Source organism: Falco cherrug, chromosome 9 (assembly GCF_023634085.1).
Source record: "Falco cherrug isolate bFalChe1 chromosome 9, bFalChe1.pri, whole genome shotgun sequence".
Lineage (NCBI taxonomy): Eukaryota > Metazoa > Chordata > Aves > Falconiformes > Falconidae > Falco > Falco cherrug.
Window position 1 is genome coordinate 50,875,850 of NC_073705.1, and position 24,162 is coordinate 50,900,011.

General features: G+C 39.1%; 1 protein-coding gene across 4 annotated transcripts in view; it reads right to left on the reverse strand.

Moving 5' to 3' along the window:
* ADK (adenosine kinase) overlaps positions 1–24,162 on the reverse strand; it is a 291,295-nt gene that overhangs the window by 143,860 nt on the left and 123,273 nt on the right. For all 4 annotated transcript variants that reach the window (XM_055719804.1, XM_027805482.2, XM_055719805.1 and 1 more), the window contains exons 5-6: positions 12,863–13,035; positions 7,231–7,339 (exon numbers count right to left, since the gene is read on the reverse strand). In XM_055719804.1, the coding sequence (XP_055575779.1) occupies positions 7,231–7,339; positions 12,863–13,035 (282 nt within the window). The remainder of the gene's footprint in view (positions 1–7,230; positions 7,340–12,862; positions 13,036–24,162) is intronic.

Consider the following 24,162-nt stretch of genomic DNA (forward strand, 5'->3'; position numbering starts at 1 on the left):
AGAGGGGGATCGATTTTTATTTTTCTAATCCCACAGTAAACCTGACAATTTGGGTAACCACTGGGGGTAAGAGAATCTTCGGTTCAAACCCGATCTGCTCAATGGTAAAAATCTTAGTTAACATGCTTTATCTAAAAAGGCTTGATCTTGGGGAATAACCTTAGCACAAACAACAATATTACTCTGAGGTTTGCGTTTGAACTTCATACAGCCAAAAAGACCCCCCACGTGGCTCTTCTCTCTTTCATTCTTTAAGTATACATCACAAATTATTGGTGCTTGTTGGCAGAGTTCAAATCACTGAACTCATTGCAAATAGTCTACTTCAGCTAGAAGTACATTCTTTTACTCTATCAAATCCATCTGAGGTAATAAGACTTGATGTTTTATTCAACAGAGCTGAGGAAAATTGTTGCACAATAGGTTAATTCAAAATGGCAGCATAGAAAATGCATCTGTCAGTGGGGATCAAATTACAGGGCAAGCTCCTCTCAATGCTTAGAAAAACAAGTCTGCAGTTCTACAGATTATGTGCATGTGTGTGTTTAAAGGGGTGGGAAAGGAGCTAAATATCTGAGCTAACCTCCAATTAAAGTCAATCATAAAAACAGCCAATTTAATGAGGACGGATTTCTTTGGGTAATTATAACACCAACCACTTTTTTTCTCCCTCTCTTTTAAATCTGTAATTCTGCCTTCTTGTTATTGCTTGCTTTGTCATTAATCGCCTCAGGAACTTGATTTCCTAGCAACAGACTCTGCCACCAAACATTTGGCTCCCGTTCAACATTTTCTTTGTGAAAAATGGCACTGCTATTGCCGCCTGGCTGTTGCAGCTAGACTGGCTGTGTAAGTGCTCTAATAATGCATTCTTCTAAAAAACACCCCCCACACACCAAAAAAAAAAAAAAAAAAAAAATCACATGATAAAAGGAGCGATGACTGAGCTTTGCTAATTACTGCGCTGAAGAAGCCTATCTGCAATTTAAAGGCTACTAGGGTAGGAGGAGAATGACAGGAAAGGAAACGTGTATATTCTTCACATAAATAAATGTAATTTATAACAGAGGTGAACGTTTAGAAACAGATATTTTTACGATGTTACATTTTCATTAATTTTAAATTACGGAAAAAGGAGATTAGAATCTTTCTGGAAAGTTGATGATGTGTTTTTCTGCATAAAGTACAAAGCGCTCACTTTCAAAGAACGATATCTTGACGATCAAACTTTGCAAAAAATAAGACAAAAAAGTTTCGAATTCACTTTTCTACATGAGTTACTTGAGAAAACACTGGCAAAATTGTCTATGCCTGATAAGTTATACCTGAAATAGCAGCATAATACATGCCACATCATAAATACATCACAGCATGATGTAACGCACGCTGGTACTTACTAGACAAAGCTCTTTTTTGCACGTTGATAAAAGAAATAAAGCTGTAAATTCCTGTATTTACGAGAGAGAAAGTACTTTTGCCATATTCATTTTGGAAGCGAGTCAACGGCAGATTTGCTAACTGGTTAGATAGTGAGTCTATCATCTCCCCACAACAAATGGGTCACGCTTCAGCCCAACCCCCAGAACACCCAGTGCCTCAGGATGGTGGCTTCCAGGACGATGACCTTGTCCCAGGCCAGCAAAAAAGACCACAACTAACTGTTGCTAACTGCAGCTTCTTCTGGATGGTTAAGACATTCAGAATGGTCTTTTCCTGGCCATAAAATCTATTCGTTACTGCGAGAAAGAGTTCTGCATGTCCAGTGGCATACATGCTGACACCAGAGCGCTATGGCAAGAGTTATTAACGCCAAAAAAAGCTCTTTCAGAGTTATTCAAACAAATGCCTTTTTTAGGGGGTATTTTGATTCCTACCAGTGTCTATGTCTCTCGTTTTGCATGGTGCACACACAGACCTAGCACATCTCAAAGCAAAAAAAGCTATCACAATACATTGTAAATTATCATAGTCATCATAGCAGTAAATTACAATAAAAATGCCTTCATTGAATATGCCTCTGAAAGGAGGAGACAGCACAAAAGAAATTTCATTTATACTTACATTGTTATAATAATCAGCGTTTTTTCTCAAGCAGAATGGCCAAACCCCATGTAAAATACTGTAGAATGTTATTTAAGCTTTGCTACACATTGCTGACATCAAGCTTATGTTTTGACAGATTCATGTTGAAACCAGATAATTCCGCCATCAAGCCCACTACACCACCACAGTATCTCTCTGCTTCGACAAGCACTTAGGCATTAAAAGAAAATAAATATAGAAGTATCACAGTAGTTGTTGAAATGTACCAGGGCGGTTGGACTTTTAAAAGCTTCTCCTTCAGCAGACCAGTGTTCATGGGGTTCATCATGGCATGCCACAACACATGGCATTTCCCACTCGAAACTCAACCTAAGACCAGAATACCTGCTCTTGATGAGAGCTGTCACGAACACCAAAATAAATTACACTTGCCATTACCTTTGTAAACACAGAAGAGATGCTGATGGTGGTGGATGTAATTTAACTGCGGGCTAACAAATTTTAAAAGTATTAGAAAATTCTATACTTAATGTGGTACAACTGAAGAGCATCGCCACTGAGAAATTTCTATCATTTGCTACCTGGAAGCAGGAGAAGAGAATGGTTTAAACTTTTATGGATTGTGAAACAACAACAGCCCATGCAAAGCTGACTGAGTGAAAGTGTTACCTACTCTGAAGATAAAAGGTTGTATGGCAATACTGAAAGTGAGCAACCCAAAATTCAGCTGCACACAAATAGGTCTGAGCGCTACAAAAAAGCTTCATTGTTCCTCTACTTTCTACCTACAACAGGTAGCACAGGAGTTGAAGCTTTCAGGCACTGTAAATTCAAAAAGCAAATATACAAGATCACGATGCATAAAGTACAGCGTAAAAATGGTCCCACATCTCTTTAATGAACACAGAAAAGCAGGAGCATCAGCAATGCCGTACCTGTATGAAACAGCTAGGCAAGGAGTCTACATTGATACTCATGAGAAAAAAAACTTTGAGAGGCATCACTTCTAACACCAGCTTTTTAAGTACACAAACTATATCCACAAAACACAAATTCAAATATAGTCCCTGAACAACAATGTACTACTCTCCTTTGTACAGAAAAGAGACAAGCTTTTTATTAAAGGAAGATCTGCTCGTGCTTTGGGAGCTGCTTAACTGATCCCTTCTAAGCTAAGATTCCAGTTACTTACTGGGAGAGAACCTAACAGCACTCGGTGCTGCCACTTCATGTGCTTCGTAAAGGAAAGTATTTAAGAAAAAAGAAAAAAACCTCCAAAGCACAGAAAGAACTATCAATAACACATTTATTACTTCAGCACCAAGATAAAACCAGCATCAAACAACAGTGTTTCACTCGCCTAATGCCTCCAACTGCAAACATTAAATCAAGGCAGGTGCTGGACTAAAAGACAAATCGAGTAAAGCTAAGTAACTGGCAAAGGTAAGGATGGCTAACTGGTACACAGGAAAATACACACCTGTGAAGCACCAAACTTGTGGCAAGAATGTTCCAATACAGGCAGAAAGATAAAATTCAGCTGTCTATGAGCAAGCAGTATCAGTTGTCACAGAGTTAAGTTTTCACAAGGTTAAGTGCAGCTTTTAATGAGGAAAGCATCTTCTCCTTTTCCATTTTCTTCTCATTATGAAAGGACAAGTGCAAAATTCCTTACCACACAGGTGCTCAAACGACAACTAAAATTCTCTGCAGTTTTTCTGCTCTCTTAAGCAACTGTTATCAGCAGATTATTTTTGTTATTCAAAAACATTCACAATAAAAATATATTTGAATTCCAGGCCTTATTAGGATATGATAATTAATAGCGATATACTATAAGTTGCATTAAAAATGTTGAAACGTTTGTGTGCAACGTAAACTGAGTAGCAGCAGCTCTCAGATTTCAGCTGGCACCGAAGACACCGATGATCTTAAAAATCCCACCACAGAACACAATCCAAAGACCTCATAGCCCAATACATGTTATGGAATTCTTAGAGATGTTTACATAAGTAAAGTACTACCATTACTTTACTAAATGTCTCTGCAAATCATACAAGCAAGGTGCGCAAATATGGAGTTTTATCACCTGAGTTTCTAAGATGTGACTGTAGCACTTAAGAATTTTAAAATGCAACTCCTGACAGAAATCACAGATTCACAGAAAAAAAGAAGAAAAAAAAAAAAAAGAAAAACCACATACACACACAACACACACAACTTAAGGTTATTTTCATGTCAGGTTGTGTTCCATTCACAATTTCAGAGACAATAAGACAACATTTAATGTTATCATAACTCTCAACTTATTCTGAAGTAAGGGAAATGTCTGAGGAAGAGACATTTTCTAGCCCCAGTAGGAACGAAATAAAATCCCTCACAGTGAATTCTAATCAGACACCAGCAGCACAGCTAGCTGATCCACAGCGAAATGAATATGACAGACTGGAAGATATGATGCCAATGGTTGAAATTACTGCAAGTATATGAATTACATCTGGAGAAGGAAAAGAAATTGCATAGAGTTTGACAGTACATGTAATCTACCTTAAATGATACAAAGTCGAGTCATTTTAAAGGATTAAAATACACCTTTAAAGTTTACCATCTTTGAGAAAGCTGGGGCAGCCTCTGTAATTTGCTTCTATTTGCGATTTACAGGGTCCTATTCTTTGCTAATCTTTCTCCAATTTGTCTGCCGGATCTGATTACCAGATGGCTAAAATAAACGTATTGTGTTCATTCATGGTAACAGAAGTTGTCTTTAAGGGTTCTGTCATGGCTTCGCTATCTTTTCCTTTGTACCTACTCCTCCCTCTGTGAATTGATTAGATTTCAGAGCTAAGTTTCATCTGAGGGCCATTCTGCTGAATGCTGCATTGAAAAGCATATTATCTACTCTAGGAAGCACATAGAGATGACCACAGGATATCACAGACCTGTCCTAAAGCAACAACTGCCTCACTCTGCCAAGAAAATTGATTGTTTGATAATCTCAAGGCACGGATTTCCAGAATAAGTATCTGTCCCTAACATACATTCTAATGCAACCCAAGAAATAGGTGGAAGTGAGCAAGTGAAAAGCAGCATATGCACAGCACAAAGCCAGGGGAGGTAAACAAGACTAAAGCAAAGACAGACAGGTACGCAAATTCATGACTCCGAGAGCTACCCTGTACCACAGGAGTGGTAACTGTTCACTACATGGCTTTGGTTACTCTGGTAAACCGCTACAAACTTGCAAGTAAAGAAGCTAAATGAAAGAAAAGGGTATGAATGCGTTGTAGTGTGAAGAAATGGGTACGGTTCTACATATTGTCTCCTTAAGTAAAGTTATACACGCAATCTGTAATCTGAAGTGGTGACGCCATCCTAGAAATCTCTTCAATGAACCCATCCTTCAGTGCTTTTGCTACCGGTGTAAACCAGGTTCTTTACCCAACAGAACTCCTGCAATCAGATGTTCCCCTGATCTGAACTCCATTTTGCAACTATCTAATACGATCTATTAGCACTTCAGTGTTATTTATTCACCCATTAACATATGCACATCTTGGGTTTTATTTTCAGTTTAGTACAGTAATTCCCTTGTCTCCCAGTCAAAGCTTGTATGTTGTACAACTGGCATCCAAAGAACAGCTTTTAATATATATGAAAACCAGTGTAGTGAATCACCTAGTCAAAATTTAAGCGATCAAACCGACTGAACACAGAAGAGTGCTTTCAGAACTAAAATAAGATGAAGGCTGTATCTTAAAAAGCCCAAACCTGCTTTTTATCTTGCAGGGTTTCTCACTTTTCCTGAAGCATCTCCACTAAGTTTAATTTTTCTAAATTGTATATTGGAAGTTTTGTTGGTGGAATTATATATAAGCATGGTAAAATAAACGAAAAACCTCCAAAACTTAGTGCAGTATAGCTTTTGGTAACAGGAGTCATTCTTCTTCCTTATTTAAACTATACTCTTGGCCTTTCAATATTTTTTGAGCCAACAGCATTAATTCCTAAGCATGGCATTTGGAACAGACTGAGATATAATTATCAGAAAATAAAAAACTCCAAACACCAGCAAAAAAAAAAAAAAGAAAAAAAAAAGAAAAGAAACAAATATGAGTAGACAATACACCTATGTATTTTTTTTAACCACAGCATAAACATATGGTCATAGCGGTGGAAGTATTTTCTTTGTATACAGAGAAGGTTGTAAGGATTTTTTGACAGTTACAAAGGGGCAGTCTTGGCCGTACAGAAAGATCAATAACAACCATGTAAAGCCTACAGCAGTGCACACTAACAGGCTGTAGGAAACATTAACACTAGCTAAAAGAAATAACTGTATTTTCAATGAACTTGTTCCTCCTGGATAATCAATTTTTTACACTTCTTACCAGCTGTTCCCACATAGCTCAGGTAGCGGAATGGAAGCAGCTGTCATACAGAATCCATATATTACATGCATGTTATGAGGTTTTCATCTGTCATAGATGTTTTTTGTTCACTAATTTTGATCAGTCGTATCAACTTGAGAGCAAGAAGGAAACAAATTCACCACTTCTATTTAGGCAAGATTTAATCTACACAAATACGCTAATCTGGCTTGATTCATTCTGGATGGTAAAATAAAGAATACTAATTGTGAATCTACTAATGCCCCATCCTCAAAACCCCTTTATTCCAGAAGTAAAATTTCATCATTAAAATCAGTTTGCCCCACCGCCCACATTCAAGAGATTTGTCACAATCATTGTTTCTGAAATATTGAGTTATAAGGTGCCGTAGTAATTACTATGGAATAAATAGCAATTAGGATTGTTCACACAAATAAGCTCAAACTGTTTGCAGTGAATAATTATGCTAATAGTGTTTTTCTACATAATTTGTGCATCCTTCACAACAATTTACTAGAAAATGTGAAATGTAAATTTGATGCACTACTACAAAAGCTCTGAAAATGTTTAGTTCTTACGATTTTATCCCACTAATTTAAGAAAGCACACAACTAAAACATACTTCTGCATTTGTACATTTAAATCCGAAGAAATCAAACTAGGCTGAAACTGAAGCAGTCATTTTCTTTCATTGTATTCCTATGAAATCATCCTAAACCATACACAGCAGACATGCACATTGCTTGAACCTCGCAATGTATAACAGAAAGTTTAGCAGTTTGAAAGAAGCTGAACTTACTGCTATATAGTAAACTTTGGCCTTTTCCACCAACTTCCAGTTCTTTTCCAAATCAAGATGCTTTTCCTTCTTATAGCAATTAGCAGCAGCGAGGTTAGCTACAAGAGACCTGAAAGTGATTAAAAACCAGGTATTAGATCCTCTTTAACTAACATGACTGCAAATTTCTCACAAACAACGTTTCTCAAAGGTCATCAAAGATACTAATGAACATAAAAACAACTAAGAGCACCATACAAGACATACTTTGTCTGACCATTTCATAATAATATTTAAATAATACATTTAAAATAATACATTTAAAATCATACATTAAATACAACTTAAATTTAAACCACACATGAACACACTATGTAGTTCATGTAACCTATCATTATTATACTGTTCACATTCCTTCATTTGCTTAGAATCAACCTTTGCTGCATTTTGTGATCAACTCCCTCTGTACAGTATAGCATCTGCAGATTTCACTAGAACTCTTCCAAGTACCTCACACCGCAAGGGAAATAGCCACTCCAGTTTACCTTCTGAAAACTGTTTTCCCTCACTAGAACCAAGAAGTTTTCCAAAGAAGAGTTGATTATTCAATAAAGGGGTGGTTTGCAAGTTTTCTTCCCCCCGTTGGGTTCCTATTTTCCTTTAGCAAATGACAAAGGGTTGCATTGCTACTTTTAGATGATGAATTGTTAAAAAAGAAAACCAACAACAAAAAAAAACTCAAAACAACAAACCCCAAAACCCCAACCAACAAACCAACTTCGTTTTTGGTTTTACTGGAAAACTACCAGAAACCCATTTGTACTTCATTCTTTCCTAATAAGTTACAACACAAGCCATGGGACACAACTTCCATTAGCAAGAACAAAAATACTTGTATCCCGTTTACTTCGTGACATGTAAGATACATTCTACCTGAAATCCTCCTCTTCAGCCGTTCAGTTCAGCCTTACGAAACACACAAGTTGCAGATGTACTCCTAAAAACAGGTCGTAAAAAGATGGCTATGCACTAGCTCTCCACTCTGGCTATCATGACCAAATCCTTCCTATGTAATTATATTATGAGAATGTTTAATAACATCCAATATTTAGAGAAAGGGCTGTGGGGAAACAGACATTTCCATGTGGGCATACAGAGTTTTAAATTTGATTTTCAAGCTTTAATAGTCATAGGATGCACCTTTAACGTTAACACACCACAGTTTTGTGATATTTAATTACCTTAGCCATGTAAATAATGTGTAATTACACATAAAAAATATGGCTATTGAAAACTTTTACCTTCTGCAGTGTGCATACAATTCATCTGGTAAGTATCATCCTTTTCCATATAAATGCCACTACAATTCAGAGACAATGGGTCAGAGTGAATTGCTGATCTGCTTCTACTAAGTTATGCTTCTCCTCCAGACCAAGACCATGTACAGGTGTTTGGAGGAAAGTGAACTAGGGATTCCTGAAAACTCATTGTACCTCAGAACAGCATCTTTCCTCTATCACCATTTTCCTTTATCCTATTCAATGAAAACCAAACAATACCCCAAAAGAATCTCTTAAGACAACAGCAACGAAGTCTCCCTGTAAACTTCTTGAAGCACTCGTCATGGACAATCCCTTAAGGTAAACTCATCAAGAATATAAAAATTAACACAAAAAATTAAGACTAACTTTTTCCATATGTATCCAAATACATAGCACAGTTCTGTGTCATTTCACCCCAGGAATGTTCTTGGGGCTCATCTCTTAAATTTTGAAGCCAATGAGAACAAATGTAAATTTGGAAAATTTAATAAATAAATAAATAACTAAAAATTTAAAAACAAACAGACCAAGCCTCTGTGGCAGTACAAGTAACAGGGCAAGAAGTTTCACTCTTGATAAATATTATCATTTCAATGACAATAAATCCACCAGAGAACAAAGCAAATCCAAGAATGACATGTGCATAACTGTGGTAATTTTCTGCAAGCTGAATTGAAAAAGCAAATTAAATCTTTCAGTTTTGGCAAACCCCGAAATATCCATCAAGGACCTCGGTGGAAAAATCTTGCCTGTCTATGTATGTTGCTGAGTGAAAAGCAATTATGTTCCAGAAAACTAAGCAAAGACTCTCTGTATGCTTCCTTTCACTTACCACATGCCCCTGAAACTGTAAACCTGGCTCTCTGTGACTACATCCAACTGTAGAGATGCTCTGCACATGATGTGTAATAAAAGATTGTTGCAGTGAAGACAAAGCACTGAGCTTTTCCCAATTAAAACTGTAAAGTCTAACAGCACCGAGTTCAACATGTGGGACACAGCGAAGGTAGATGTTTTTTCAATGGAATAGGGTAATTGGAGACAGGCAGAACGCTTCAAATCAAGCAGCTTAACGGACAGACTGTGCATGTGGTTACTGCTGAACAGACTGCACAAATCAAAGTCACAGATTATGATGGAGTGTAGGTACTACTTCAGAGTTCAATCATGTGTTAGCATTTTCTTGAAAAGCTCTGAGAAAACACAGTGTATTAGTATTGCTGAACTAGAGTGGTGATCACAAATTAGCTCAGAACCCTTTCCTGCAAAACATTAGACAAACTTAGCAGAAACAAGAAACATCCACATCAGCGCATCTGCAACAAATATACACAGCCACTTACGGGGAAACCAGGAGTGCTATTAGCCAGCTCCTCCAAATGAGACAAGAAAGCTGAATTACCTGAATAAGGAAGTTAGCACGTACCTCAATTGGGACGAGATTAATCAATAGTTATCAACTGGGGCCAGGCAGAAGTGATTCTTACAAAAACAGAAAATGTTGAAAACCAAGAGACAATCAGAGGGTGATTAAAGATAAACTTGATCTCACTAGAAGAGGGGGTGTTGTGTGATAAAGCCTTAAGCAGCAACCATCAGACTTTTTTTTCGTCTTCTATCTCCCAAGAAGGGAATTAAGTCTCTTGTACTCCCTGCACACTCTCAAGCATGTCCTAAAACAGCAGCTGAGATGAAGCCACTGCCTCTAGTATTTGAGCAAACATCTGACATGAAGAGAGAAAAGTTTTATGTTAGCAAACCAAATGCTAAATAAGTTAAAGTACTTGCAGACATTTTTGTGAATAAATTTACCTAAACTTTTAAACTCCATTGAGATGCATGGCAACAATGCATGTATTTTTCCTAAATTTGTGATATATGTCTGTTGACAGTCTTGACTTCAGTTTCCCATCAGGTCATCTAGGAAATGATGATTGCTACAGGATGCGGACACAGACACTCTGTGACTGAAGAAAGAATCACAGAGCAGAAACATCTTTATTGCTTGTCTTCTCTTTGAAAAACTGAATACAGATCCTGGAGATGAAGGGGGAAGTCTGCAGACATAATTAATGTCACAACTCCAGATGAAGACGAATGAACTTCCTTCCTCCACTATGTACATTCATTCCTGAGAGTAAGACATTATGTATGACATTAAATTGGGAGGGACAGGTTGATAAGCTGGAGGACAGGGCTGTCTGTCATTCAGTGCATCTTCAACAGCCTGGAGAATTGGGCTGGCAGAAGACTTGAAGGCAAATGCAAAGTCACACAACTGGGATGGACTGACTCCCATGCAACAACCTAGGCTGAATGCTGACAGGGTACAACACAGCTTTGCAGAAAAGGGCCTGGAGGCACTGGTGGACCAGGCCTGGAACACCAATCAGCAGTGCACCCACACAGAGAAGGTTAACCACATTCCAGTCTACACAAGCAAGCATGCAGCCAGCAGGACAAAGGAACTTATATATTCAGAACAGAGGTTTCCCTCTGCTCTGGTCTCCAGACCTCATCTGGAGTTCTGTGTCCAGCTTTGAGCTTTCCATTACAAGGAAGACACTGACATAATGCAGGGAGTCCAGCACTGGGCCATGAAGATTACTATGGGGCTGGAACACTTAAAAACTGAAGAAAAGCTTGGATAAGCCTGAAGAAGAGGTACCTAAGGGGAGATCTTCTTGCTGTCCTCAGATATCCAGCGACAGAAGATGTGTCCAAGAAGAGTCTGGCCCTAAGAAGGAACACCACAAGCTGGAAGAAGGAAAATTCCAGCCGGGTGCTGTCAAAAGAATTTCTCCCATGAAGAGTGGTCAAACACTGGAACAGGTTGCCCAAAGAGGTTGTGCAACCCCCATCCTTGGAGATATTCAAATCCCAGCTGGACATAATCTGATCTACCTTCACAGCTGGCCCTGCTTTCTGAAGGGGTTTGGACCAGATGTCTGCTCCAATTGAGATTTTTTTAGCCTTCTACATGTTATACGCAAAATTCTGCCCTCCCCAGCTCTCAGTTAAGCTCATGTTGCTGTCTATCGCCTTTTCTAATTCTACCCAACAGATTCGCCAGCTTCTCTAGAAGTTTGGTGTGGATTTTAATTATGGGACTGCTATCCTACCTTAAATTCTACTAACTCTTGACACTGCTTTGAAAGGGAAAGAGCAGTTCCCCACGATCAGTGGCACTGAAAGCCATAGAGGAAAGCCAAAAAGTATACTGACAGATCTCTTGCTCTTGTTCAGAGCCCAAAAGAAAATAATTCTTCAGGGTAAACAATATCATTTTCATTATTGTTCCGATATCTAATGCCAGAAAATTTAGATGTTGGCAGAAATAAGGGAGGGTTGGTGTGTGCTGGTAACATTTCGAGATTAAGGCAGACCTTTTTTTGGTTTTGAAACCTTTAAAAAATTGTCAGGAGGTAACCAGCAAAGAAATAGTATGTAAGCTCAAGTCTTGTGGGTGGAGGGAGAAAGAAGAAAGCAAAGGGCCATGCTGACATTGTGTCAAGATAAGTGTCTATTGTCTTTATTACCTCTTTCTGAAATTCTTATTTTTATTCATTTTATTACAATACCCCAAATAAATCACTCTATAAATGGGTTCTTCCTTACGGAATGCTCTGAAACTCTACAAAGGAACACAAAGACTATTGTTCATAGTCTACAAATGTAAGAAAAGTTGAATAGAGTTCTGGAGAAGTCACTTTTTTTTTATATAGCAAAGATCATCTAAAAGAAGTAGCAAATGAAAACATGAAAGACAGAACTCAGAAGTTTTTAAGACATAGACATACAGACACAGTTATTAGATGAAATTTACAACTACAACAGCAAAACAAACAAAAAAGAAACACACACTTTTTTTTTCTTCCTCATGTATAAAATCATATTAACCCTTTCCATCAGGCTGTATACCGACACCTATCTTTTTTAAACACATTATTACCTTAAGTATATTCCTCATTTGGCAATCAAGTATATGCCTTTCATGCCAATCGGCTTTCACGTAGGCTGTATAAATATATTTGTTAACCAACTTTTGTCTCCCTCATATTTTTCTCTCTCCAGAGCAAGTGGAAGCTATCAAGTTCAGAAAGTAGCAGGATATTATTACCTCAGACTTTTCTGCCAGTTCTCTAAAAGTATATTAATATTACCCAGTCCCAAGCTATAAGCCAGGCAGTTCTATGCCATTTCAAATTAGTACTACTATTTTCTTTATCATTCTAATCACAACTTTTCAAGGCCAAATATTCCAAACAAATTAGGCTCCACACATATGCCAACTGCATTTGTATCTTCAGAAAATATCAAAAGCCCCTGACCTGTTATCACTAGTGATGCAGGCAGCACAGGTTCCTGTTGGTTCTTCACTCTGCTCATAGTAATGGGCATCCACATGAGCCTCCTCAGCCTTCTTCTTTAAGATCTCTCCAAATTTGTCTTTGCCAATGCACCCAAAGAAAGTTGCAGCTTTGTAAGGGCTCTGAATCATCCACTGCAGATTGACAGGAAAAGAAGAAAAACAACAAAACCCCACAAAGTTAGCATGCTTGGTACATTATTTTTTGCCTTTTTTTTCTCTTCACTCACTGTATTTAAATCTGCATTTACAAAGCACTGTGACATCTAGAACACTTCTATGCCTGAAGTAAAAAACATCTGGTAAGTCAAGGGAGGGAAGGCCAGCAAAGAATAAAAAAAAAAAAAAATTACCCTTAATGATACCACTGAGTGTTCAATATCTAACGTAAAACTTAGATGCACATACTTCACTATCAAATAGCTTAGTATGTTTTTACAAGGTACTTCAAAAGGAGTTCCCTTGCTCAAAGGAGATGCCCCATCACTTACATTTAATCAAGCAACATATGGTATCTGTAAAGAAAATCTGTAGAAAAGACCAAAAAAAAAACCAAACCTCTCCAACATCCAAACCCACCACAGAGACAGCACATAAATGAAACAATCTCAGAAAATCTGAGAAAGCTAAGAAGAAACATTGTGCAACATTCACATATATATATAAACTAAAGGGTACTGAAAATAACCATTTGTGTCTACCATTTAATTATATGCAAAAATTACATTGTTAAATCACGCACGAAAATATTTATCTCCAACTTTATTAAGAGCAGTTCCATCACTTGTACTGCAAAGGAGGAGCATAGCTGCGCAATGCTGCTAAGGTGCCAGGTTATGTCATAAAGCTCCTCTTTTATTAATACAAAATAGCTATCATTCAACTGTTAATGTAACTCCATTTTGTACTAAGTTAAAAACCAGCATTTAGCAGCAACACAAAATCAAGAGTGAAGTAAAGAAATACATGTGAAGAAACAATCACAGGCCCTGCTCTGCTGGTGGTGAGTCAACCAACTGAAGTCATTATAATTCACTCTAATTACAGTCAGAAAGCTTATCCACTCAATCTATACTATGAATTAAAGGCTACATCAATTTACTGCCATACTAAAACCCTACTTATAATTGTTTCCTAATCAAGATTTAAATAAACGATAATGTCTCCATTACAAAGCAGCATTAGTGGTAGCTGCGGGTTGTAGAAAGGTCAAGTAACTGAGTTGCAAATACATGCTTAGTCACATCTTTATTACTTCCAGCTTTGGAGGAGAAGGGGAAAAGGAAAAAAAAAAAATAGAAGTCTTTAGTCATGTAGAAGTCTTCGTTAATAAGACAAACGTGGACAAAAGTTACGGGCCTCTTTCTTGTAGCAATTTCATATATATAAACTTTAAGGACAAAAAAGATTGTGTTGTCAGATGGTGGCAGCGTTCAATCTCTCTCATTCATAAAATGTCCACTAGGTATGCCCTGCTAATCTATTCCACATCACTCTAATTTATATTAAGAAAACCCTAACGAGAATTATCTATATAATTGTATTTTACAAGCATTTGCACATACACAATACACATTTACACGGTGTTCATTTAAGGTGTCTAAGGAACCATAATCTTTTCTATTTGGAGGTATGGTTAAGTAGAACAGATTACTTCGCAAGACTAAAGATGTGACCTTCTATAACCAAATACGGAACAGATTTCCACACTGATAAGAACAGAAATACCTGAAGCCTTGTGTCCCATGTTGAAAAGCGCGCCTTACTCTCACAACTAACAAGAATTAAGAGATCACTACAAACAGCATTTATTAAAGCATCGAATTCTAACAATTCTTCAAATACATAAGACTTCGAACTGCACCTTGGGCTTACAACATTTTATCAAATGACATAACTTTTCCATCCTTTATATATCAAGTCTGACAACATTTGGAGCAGTAGTAAGTAATATTTCACACACATCTCAGAGAAAAGAATTTCTGTTCAAGTATCACAGTTTTGGCTATTGGCAGCAGCTCAGTTTGAATTCATATGTGATACATGCCATATCTAACTGTCACAATCCTTACTTTAAATGTAAGTAAAGTTAGTCTTGAGAATCAGAAGTCATGATCTCGGATCTGTTAGATGAACCTCTGCGTATCATGCAGACCGCTTCCGCCACAGGCAGCGGTTCTGCTCATACTCGTGATTAGTCAAAACACAGCTGTTGTACCGTGGGGGAATATTCCCACTATACAGATGTTCCAATGAGAAGAATATCTAAGTTAAGCTTACTGAAAAGTAGTTCAGCAGTGTTTCTGGAAAGATCCTCTCATCGCAGATCTCCAGTTACAAATACCCCCAGCTTCTTGGAATTATCTCCCCGCATTCCCACAATAATGGTGGCGAGGTGTTGCTAGTTGCAGAACTCCTTCAAACTGTTCCTCCTTTCCTCAGCTGAAAAGCTACATGTTAGTCAAGGCAAAAACCAGACACCACATTACACACTTGATGAAACTGCAGCGCAGAAACATCTCTGCGGCGTACCACGGAAGCTGTGCCTAGCGGAATGAGTCACAGCAGGCATTTTTTGCATACGTGTGAACAAACAAGGGACAAAACAACATCTTTAAGGTAGACTCTGGAGCACCTGTTTTAAAATTTCACCCTGGATTGAAGCTTAATTTTGAATAACCTGATACGGAGAAAACAGGTTTCTATGGGCTACTTCACACAGGGCTGTTATTAGCCCCATTTTGGCTAACGCGCTCTGAACGGGCGGGGTGTCAGTCCACAAGGTATTTATCACCATCAAACAGCCATGCGGTATCGTATCCAATATCAAATGAAGGCCAATAACACACTGCAGACGTTAACGCCAGGTATATGGCTGTATAAGCTGCAAATTCATTTTATAGATTTATGTGGAATACAAGATTTAATTGAATGAAAAAGACTCTAGACAGAAACGGAAAATGACCCAGCACAGCAGGCACTGGCATAATGAGTTAATTACCTAGGGTTTGGCTAGGCAGCGCGGCAGCTATTAGCTAACGGTATTGACAGTCTGGTCAGGAGAGGTTGGCACCTGGCCACACCATGAATCCTCACCACCCCCCAAGGGAATCTGAGGCTGTTAACAGCCCAAAGACAGAAGTGTCAAACGTAGGAACCTTTCATGAAGGAACAAGACAGCCTCAGGAGTGGGATACCACAAAGGAAATTCAAAATACAGAGTGGTTTGTGAAAGCTAATGTGTTTTGCCATCCTAAAGTTTTCTTCTGTCAACACAGTCTGGACATCAGGTACACACAAGGACAGGCCCTGACCTTTTCAGCTAGGGTAAGCAGTGTGACAGAGGAAGGAGAACAGCAAACAGAACACCTTGCAGTTGCTCTCTGGAGTTACCCAGGTTGCATTTCCCTTACGTTTTTGTTGTATGCACCCTGGTAAACTAAAAGCAAGTATTATTTAAAAAAAAATAAAAATAATTCTGGTCTTTGCACAACTCTGTCTTAAAATCAAGCTGACTTCAAATGAGCGCAATCTAATACCAGATTACCCTACCCCCACAGGAACATTATTCCTTATGACCAAATACCAAAATATGACCACTTCCAAAAGAGGCTGGCACTGTGGCCACTCAAGGATACACCGAGGAGCGACAGAATGCTTCGTTCCTCATTTTCAAGAGGCTAACTTGGGCTCACAGTAGTAGCAGTTATCTGTCCAAGTGTTTTTTCATGCTCAGAGTTAACAAGGGTGAACTCTTTGGCACGCTTTAGCGATCACAGAAGTGTAAGAATCTTTGTGTTCCAGGGAGTGGGTGGCAACTGCAGAGAACAGCGTCCTCTTTTCTTGCAAGATGTTGAGATGCTAAGGAAACTGGGTAACAAGTAAAGCTTCTGAAGACTCAACTGTTACTTTGTGAGACTGTTTGGAGTTAACTATGCCCCACTCTCACACATCCTCAGACTCGACGATGCGGTACACCTATTTCCCTCTTCTGTCTGATTAGGAAACGGCTTTGGAAACAACCTTTCCTCGGAGTTACAGAAGCACTTCTGGAAGCACTTCTTCCAACACTAGAAGGGACTTGACTTTGATTGACTACTCACAATGCTGTCTTTTGAGAACGATATTCAAGACGAGATGACAGAGCTGCCTGAATGGTCCCTTACACCCAAAAAATAAGAAAACGGCCCTTCCTACTGTGTGAAAGAAAATCAGTGGTCCTAAAGAATTGAAGAAAGAAAGGGAGAGAACTGAGTTCTTTGACTTGTATTTCCCAAGCTTATCCTATTTAGCTTGAGAATGCCATGCTTCTGCCACAGGGGCAGAGTCCAACACCCCGTATCGCAACACTTGATCTGCATTCAAAGCTTTTCTTTGCTGTTCCTGCAAAGTTCACTGTAAAGGAGGATGTCTACTTGAAAGCAGCAAAACTAAATAGTTGATCTAATTTACCTCAATCTCCAGCTGCAAAGACACTTGCCCTGCAAAAGGAGAGTTTGCCATTGCTGGGTCTCAGTGCACAATCCTGGAAGACTTAAAAAGAAATATCACACTGACGAAGCTTAAGTCAGCTTTATAGCCCTCGGACTGAAACAAAGATCCTTCAGAAATTATTTCTTTTTACTCTGACTCTACGCTTTGCTTTAAGTGCCACTGTTAACTGGATAATGTCAATAAGCAGAACAAGGAGGCCGATGAAGACACTCACTATCAGTCCCACAGTGCTCCCCACCTGAACTCCTTTGCTCCCGCGTCCTTTTCTAAAGCTGCAGCCAGCAGTGCATTTCCACATCTGTCAGTCGTCTTAAACTAACAATTCCAATGCATATGGAGCTCTCCTTAGACTGACATACCTTCTGCACATAGGAGTTTTCAGCTTGTAGACTTGAATCCTAACTGCTTCGGAACTGACAACACAACAGGAAGCATTATGCCCCTTCACAGTGAAGGATCTTCAAAACTCATTAACACTGAATGCAGACATCTGAAATACATCTGAAGTGCGTTATTTGAAGCTGGACTCTTCTCTGCATGATCTGTCAAATCTGATCGTATTTTAAATTGCAGCTCACAGAGGAGAGGACTCCAAAGACCTAAAATTAGCTAAGACTTAACATGCCTGCTAAAATCTAAAGTAAACAATGTTAGCAACAACTCATGAAGCATTCCTTCTAGTAAATCAGAACAGAAATGGCTTCTTTGTATACAGTGCTATTTGAAGTACCTCTTACTTTTATATTCTGAATTTTAGAATGAGTACGTAAGCTTTTCAGGAGGTTTCACCAGTCTGTTGCACCCCTAAGGCATGTCCCATCACCAATTACATACACAGTCCATTAAAAACCTCTTACGGATATTTTCTTGGAATAATTTAGATGCTAGAAGTAAATAAATCACAAATCACACCTCATCTCAGAAAACCAGATAAAATAAGAAAAAGCGGGATCAAAACCTAAATCATTGCAAATATATATATATATAAAAACCATGAAAAATTCACAATATGCAAGACAGTCCTAAGAAAAGATATTAGTGTCACTGTTCCAAGTGAGCTCACTTATTTCTTGTGAATGATGTGACACGCCTCAAGCACAACTGGAATGTAATATTCTGTTAGCATTACACATACTATATCATTTAAAATCCCTACCGCGGTGGGTTAACCCCAGCTAGCAGCTAAGACCCCACCCACTCACTCCCTCAATCCTCCCTCCCAGGGGGATGGGGGAGAAAACTGGAAGACTGAGAAAAATAACGCATGGGTGCCAAGGCAATCATTCGCCACCTCCCACCAGCAGACTGATGCCCACCAGTCTCCGAGCCATGGCTACCTCGAAAAAAACTCCTCCTCCCTCCCTGCCCCCAGCAGTTTTATTGCTGACAATACTCCATACGGCCTGGGCTATCTCTTCGGTCAGTTGGGGTGAGCTGTCCTGGCTGTGTCCCTCCCAGCCCTTCCCACCCCGTAGCCTACTTGCTGGCTCAGCAAAGCCAAAAACCAGAGGTGGCCTTGATGCTGCGCAAGCACTGTGCAGCAAGAGCTAAAACACTCTGTCTTCAACAACACTGTTTTGGTGACGAACCTAAAACACAGCACCATATGGGCTGCTCTGAAGAAAATTAACTCCATCCCAAGCAGACCCGGGTTACCTACTCCAGAATCATTGTTATGAGAATACAGCATCGAGATCCTGGAAAACAGATGAGTTTGTTTTGGTTTGTACCAACACAATTGCTATCTTTTTTCCTTTTTTCATTGATCAGCGTTGAAAGATTGCAACAGCTATTATCACATAATGGCCACATAAGAAAAAAATGGAAAAGGAAAAAATAAGCTTATCTTTATAAAAGCAGGCTTGCAAAAAGGAGCCCCATGTCCTGTATAGCAGTTCTTTCACCATTAGCTGAAGCTGCCAAATCTTGCATGAGGAAGTGATATTGTTAAAATGCATGACAACACCCTCAAGCAACTTCCAGTCAAATGAGATAAAAGTGATAATATTTTTTAAAGGAAAAGACTAGCTAAAGCCTTGCACTGAGACCAATATATCTAGATCTTACCAGGATTTGGTTCAACATGTACTATCCAAATCTCTGCACAGGAACATCTTACTAGTTTTAGCGTGGCACCACAAATTGCATTTCACTATAACTTTTCAAATTAAGATGTCTATCAAAACGTTAATCATCCAGAAGCACTACTTCGTTCACATTTAAAAATACAAAGCTAACAAACTGCCTCTCCACAAAATCTATAATCCAAATAACTATTTTCATTGCTGCTATTCTTTTGTATTCTGTTTCCTATTCTTTCCTTCTTGCTCTTCATCTGCTTGTCCACTGTTTTATTTTTAGTCTTGTTTGTAAGCTTCTTGCTGTACAAGGAAATACAAGCATTATTTTCTGTCATTAAACATGTAGTAGCCATATTCCGAAGTTGCAATGCAGCCAAGAACTAGCACTCTCTTTTAATGTACCCTTTAAATACTGGTCAGTCTAGGCACCTAATTCCAATAGCCCTTACTCCATCATCTTATCCTGTACTTAGAATGCTACGTTTCTCCCTCAAATATCTGAAGCGCTGCAGTCTCTCTTCTGAAGTTCAACATGTGTAATCTGAGGCCCAAGGCAGATATCTCCTGCAAGACCTTACCAGGCATGTAACTGAGATCGCAGCCGGCCTTGTGTCCCTTCCCCACCTGAAGCGCAGAACCCAAGCCATCAACCACCTCCTCGTTATGTGATCTGATGTGTCAGTCCCTTTCCCCTTCCACAACATTAATGCAGTCCCTTCTCAAAACCAGCTAAAAGATGACACCTACAAAACAGGGCTGGTCACACCAGTTCTTCATCGCTCAGAGGACAGTTCCATGAAGCGTATCAGAACAGTAAGAATTCCAGGTTTACTTGTGATTCTCCTACAGCTGTTTCAGTGTATACTAGTTAAGAAATTTAGTAGTATTATAGAACTGTGTATGAGGAGGTTTAAAGAGTGTCTTTATCGGCAAAAGAACTCAGAGACGTTAACCTCCTTGCTGAACAGCATGCGTGAAACATGGCAAAAGTGGCAAATACAACACAAAGAAGTCTTGTTACTCTGTGGCTCGGAGCCATGGTGTTAGGCTGTTAATGGAAGCATATTAACAACATGAAAATGGAACATCGTACTTGGGTACGGTGAGCCAGACTCCCTGGGCAACCGTACACCACTGTTACCCATGCCTCCGCCTGCTCTACCTGTAAAGACTTAGCACTCACTTCACTGAGATAAAGCAAAGACTGATAAGTGTTTTAAAAATGCCTTAAAATTCTCCAGTGTAAAACACTGTATATGTGTTTAAGTACTAGCCTGTAAGTGAGTTGATGTTGTTGCAAAGTGACATTTCAGGCTATTTTGGATATGATTTTGCATATCTATAACCTTACAACAAATCTTCCTTTTCAAAATGCATGCACATGTCACTCTCACTCCCCTGCTAGATGATGTGGAGTCTCAATGAATACACCCACACTCGGAATGACAGAGGGAAAAAATCCACAAGTGAAGAGACTTCTTTCATTGTCTGGCAGCACAGAATTCATAAAGCACAAACTGTAAACAGCTGCCTATCAGCTTTTATCAGCAATAGTATCAGAAACAGATGGCAAAGGTCAAGTCAAAGTTTATTGACAATGATGAACTTTGACAGCCTCTATTAAATTACTTCTTCCTTTAAGGTGTATGTGATCAAAGCAGCAGAGAGATTTTCACTCAGTCACATAACAAGCTATTTGTTGAGATTGAAACATCTGGTCAATATCTTCTAACACTGCAATTTCATGCACAGTTAGCAATAGGGTACATCTCCTTACAGGGTCCATAAGGGTGGCACATATGGCCGATCATTTAATTCGAAAAGGTTTCAATTCCAAGTATTACATACAATTGTCTCTATGCTTTATCGTATTTTAAGTCTACCTACCATCGTTTTCCATCATCACTGCTGTCTGCTCTACTCTTTGCTATAAAAGCCCACAAATATGACAGAGCACTTAAAGCTTAACAGCTTTTGACTACCGGAGTTAGAAAGCAGTTAAGGCAAGGGAGTTTTTGAAGTGGCAGGTCTTCATCTATCTGTTGTCAAGAATTCCCAATGCATTAAACTATTTACCAAAGCTCTAGTAACACAGATTATCATTCTTGCTGTAATAGCAAACCCTTCATTTATGAGGCATGCCCAAACAATCAGAGATCACACCTCACTAATTTATGACCTGGTATACATTTTACAAACATAACACACCGCATACATTATATTTCAAGTGAACGTGTGATAATTCCAAGAATTTGATTAATTAAATCCTATCTCTCAAGCTGAAACAGCAAGACGACACAAAATGTGATCTATCCCAAATGCTGAGAAATGTCTGTCTTCAAAATTATGCATTTATGTTGCCACAGCAACAAGTAGTGGATAATGTGACATGTACTTCACCCTTCCATTTCTAAATACCTATCGTTTTGGTCAAAAGAGAAAGGAAGGCTAGTCGCAAACATGCTTACAGAAAGAATTTTCAGTTACTATTAAATAACCTCAAATTTTACTCATTTAACAGTTGATTTCCAGATCTCATTCCCAGACTGGCTGCCTCTAAGTAGTATCTGAACCTTTAATGTTTACCTAGCAGTTGTAGGAAGACAGGACTCAAATTCCTCAATGTAATTACACTTCATGCCCAGATGCTGCACCAAAGGCATAACAAAGGGGCAGGCAGGGAATGGAGAAGGTAGATAATCTCCATGTAGGAAAAAAAAAAAATATCTACAAAATGCTTGAGCAAAGGCATCCCTCAGATGTCACCAAAGATGCTTGGGCTTTTCTGGAGTGTGTTGATTTTCAGTACTGTGGCATTTATCCACTAGTACCTCACTGTTCTGAGGAAATGGGATATGTAACCCACATTTATACAATCAGAATTGCCCACTAGAAACTATTAGGCTTCATATAAATGTCAAGGTATGACTTGCAGGTAACAGAACACATTTACAGATTGTAAACACCAGCCTAAACAAAGCAAACAATCAACTGAAGAAAGCTACTAATCAGCTGCCATTTAGCACCAACAGCATTGGTGCAGAAATTCAGTAGTTCGCCAGATTCTAACTGCTTTTTGATAGGAGTGTGAAGGAGGAAATGTTCCAGGAGCTCCAAACAAGTTCAGAAGTGATGGGATTAGCACTATAAATCGGCAATCTTTTTTCAAAGAGACCCACAACCACCCCACCCAGTTGCAAAGGCTGTAACTTCAGCCTAAACTTTATTGTATGTGTACAGCGAGGCTTATAGGATTGTGGTGGGACATTCCACCTAAGCTGACAAGAACTTTGTTTCTTCCAGATTTAATAAAGCAGTTTGTCCAGAAGATAGAAGAACAACAGAAGTTGTTTTTTTTTTTTAAAAAAAAAAAAAACCAACCAAAAAATCTGGTGTCTCTCCTCTAACTTCAAGGTTTTCCCTCACTAAACTAGGAGCCCTCCAAATGACCGAGACATAACTTTGGAAAGGTGTTCTTATGCTTTGAGTTGACCCCAGTAGGAACTACCATTTCAGGGTTGGCCTCTCCCAAGTGTTATCTCATATACTCCATTCACAGTTCCACATGGAAACGTTCCCCCTCTAACGTTCAATATTCTTAAGTAATAATACATCTTCTAAAGGAAGAAAAATGTGAACCAACTGACAAATGACTGCCTTAGTGCAGGCAAGTCTCTGGGTTACTCAGGTGTGACTTCCAACTGCGTTCAGCGGGAAATGCTCAACGTCCACCCAAGACTGTGACAGGCACACAGGCTAGGCTGAGATTCCAGGGAAAAACTGGATCGCCAGTGTGCATGCGAACAATGACTTGGAGGAGAACTCATACATGCTTTCACAAAATAACAAAAGTAATTGCCGTAGTCCTCCCAACAGAAAGTACTCACTGACTCGAAACTATGATGTTTCATGTTACTGAAACAAATCTATTATTATGCTTTATTGCTGTGTGTCTAAACATTGGTGCCTTACCTTTAACAGTTTAAAAAGGACCAAGAAACTTCAGATAAAGAATATACTTCCACATTTCTAAATTATCTATCATCTTCCTATTCCAGTGTCAATTAGATATAAAATAAATACAGGATATTAGCTGCATGAGAAAGACTTATTGCTTATTGTTTCTTGCTTATTATCATCAAGAAGCCCGGACAAACAGCTGTTGCATGTGCATTTGACCAGTTCATGGGCAGAGGATGTTCCACAGGTCTCAAAGCTGGCAGTCCCTGTGCACGTGCCCAGGAATCCCCCTGCTCCCCCACGGAGAGCCGGACGCAGCCAGGCCGGCCCGCAGGAGCCCAGGCAGGGAGCAGCAGTGCCGTACCGGGCACACCGCGCGGCTCCCGCTCCCTTCTCCCCTCCGGCACTGCGGGGATGGACATTTCGTAGCCCAGTGTAGCCGAGGACTTCTTCAAGGCCCTGTGCCCGATATAGTACGCTCTTCCTTCGCAGTAGTTAATAGCATTCACTCACATAAAGAGATTTATTTTTTATTCTATTGACCAATAACTGAATGGCAACAACCTAATTTTTCCTACTTCTTCACTTACGAAGCATATGAATACTGTATTGTATTTGCTTCCGCCCACAAGAATCACTTTTCCCCTTGCCAGTTTCATCCGTAAAGCCTTTAGATTTGCTGTGGTGGGACAAGCAATACCTTTGTCAAAATAATTTAAGGCAGCTC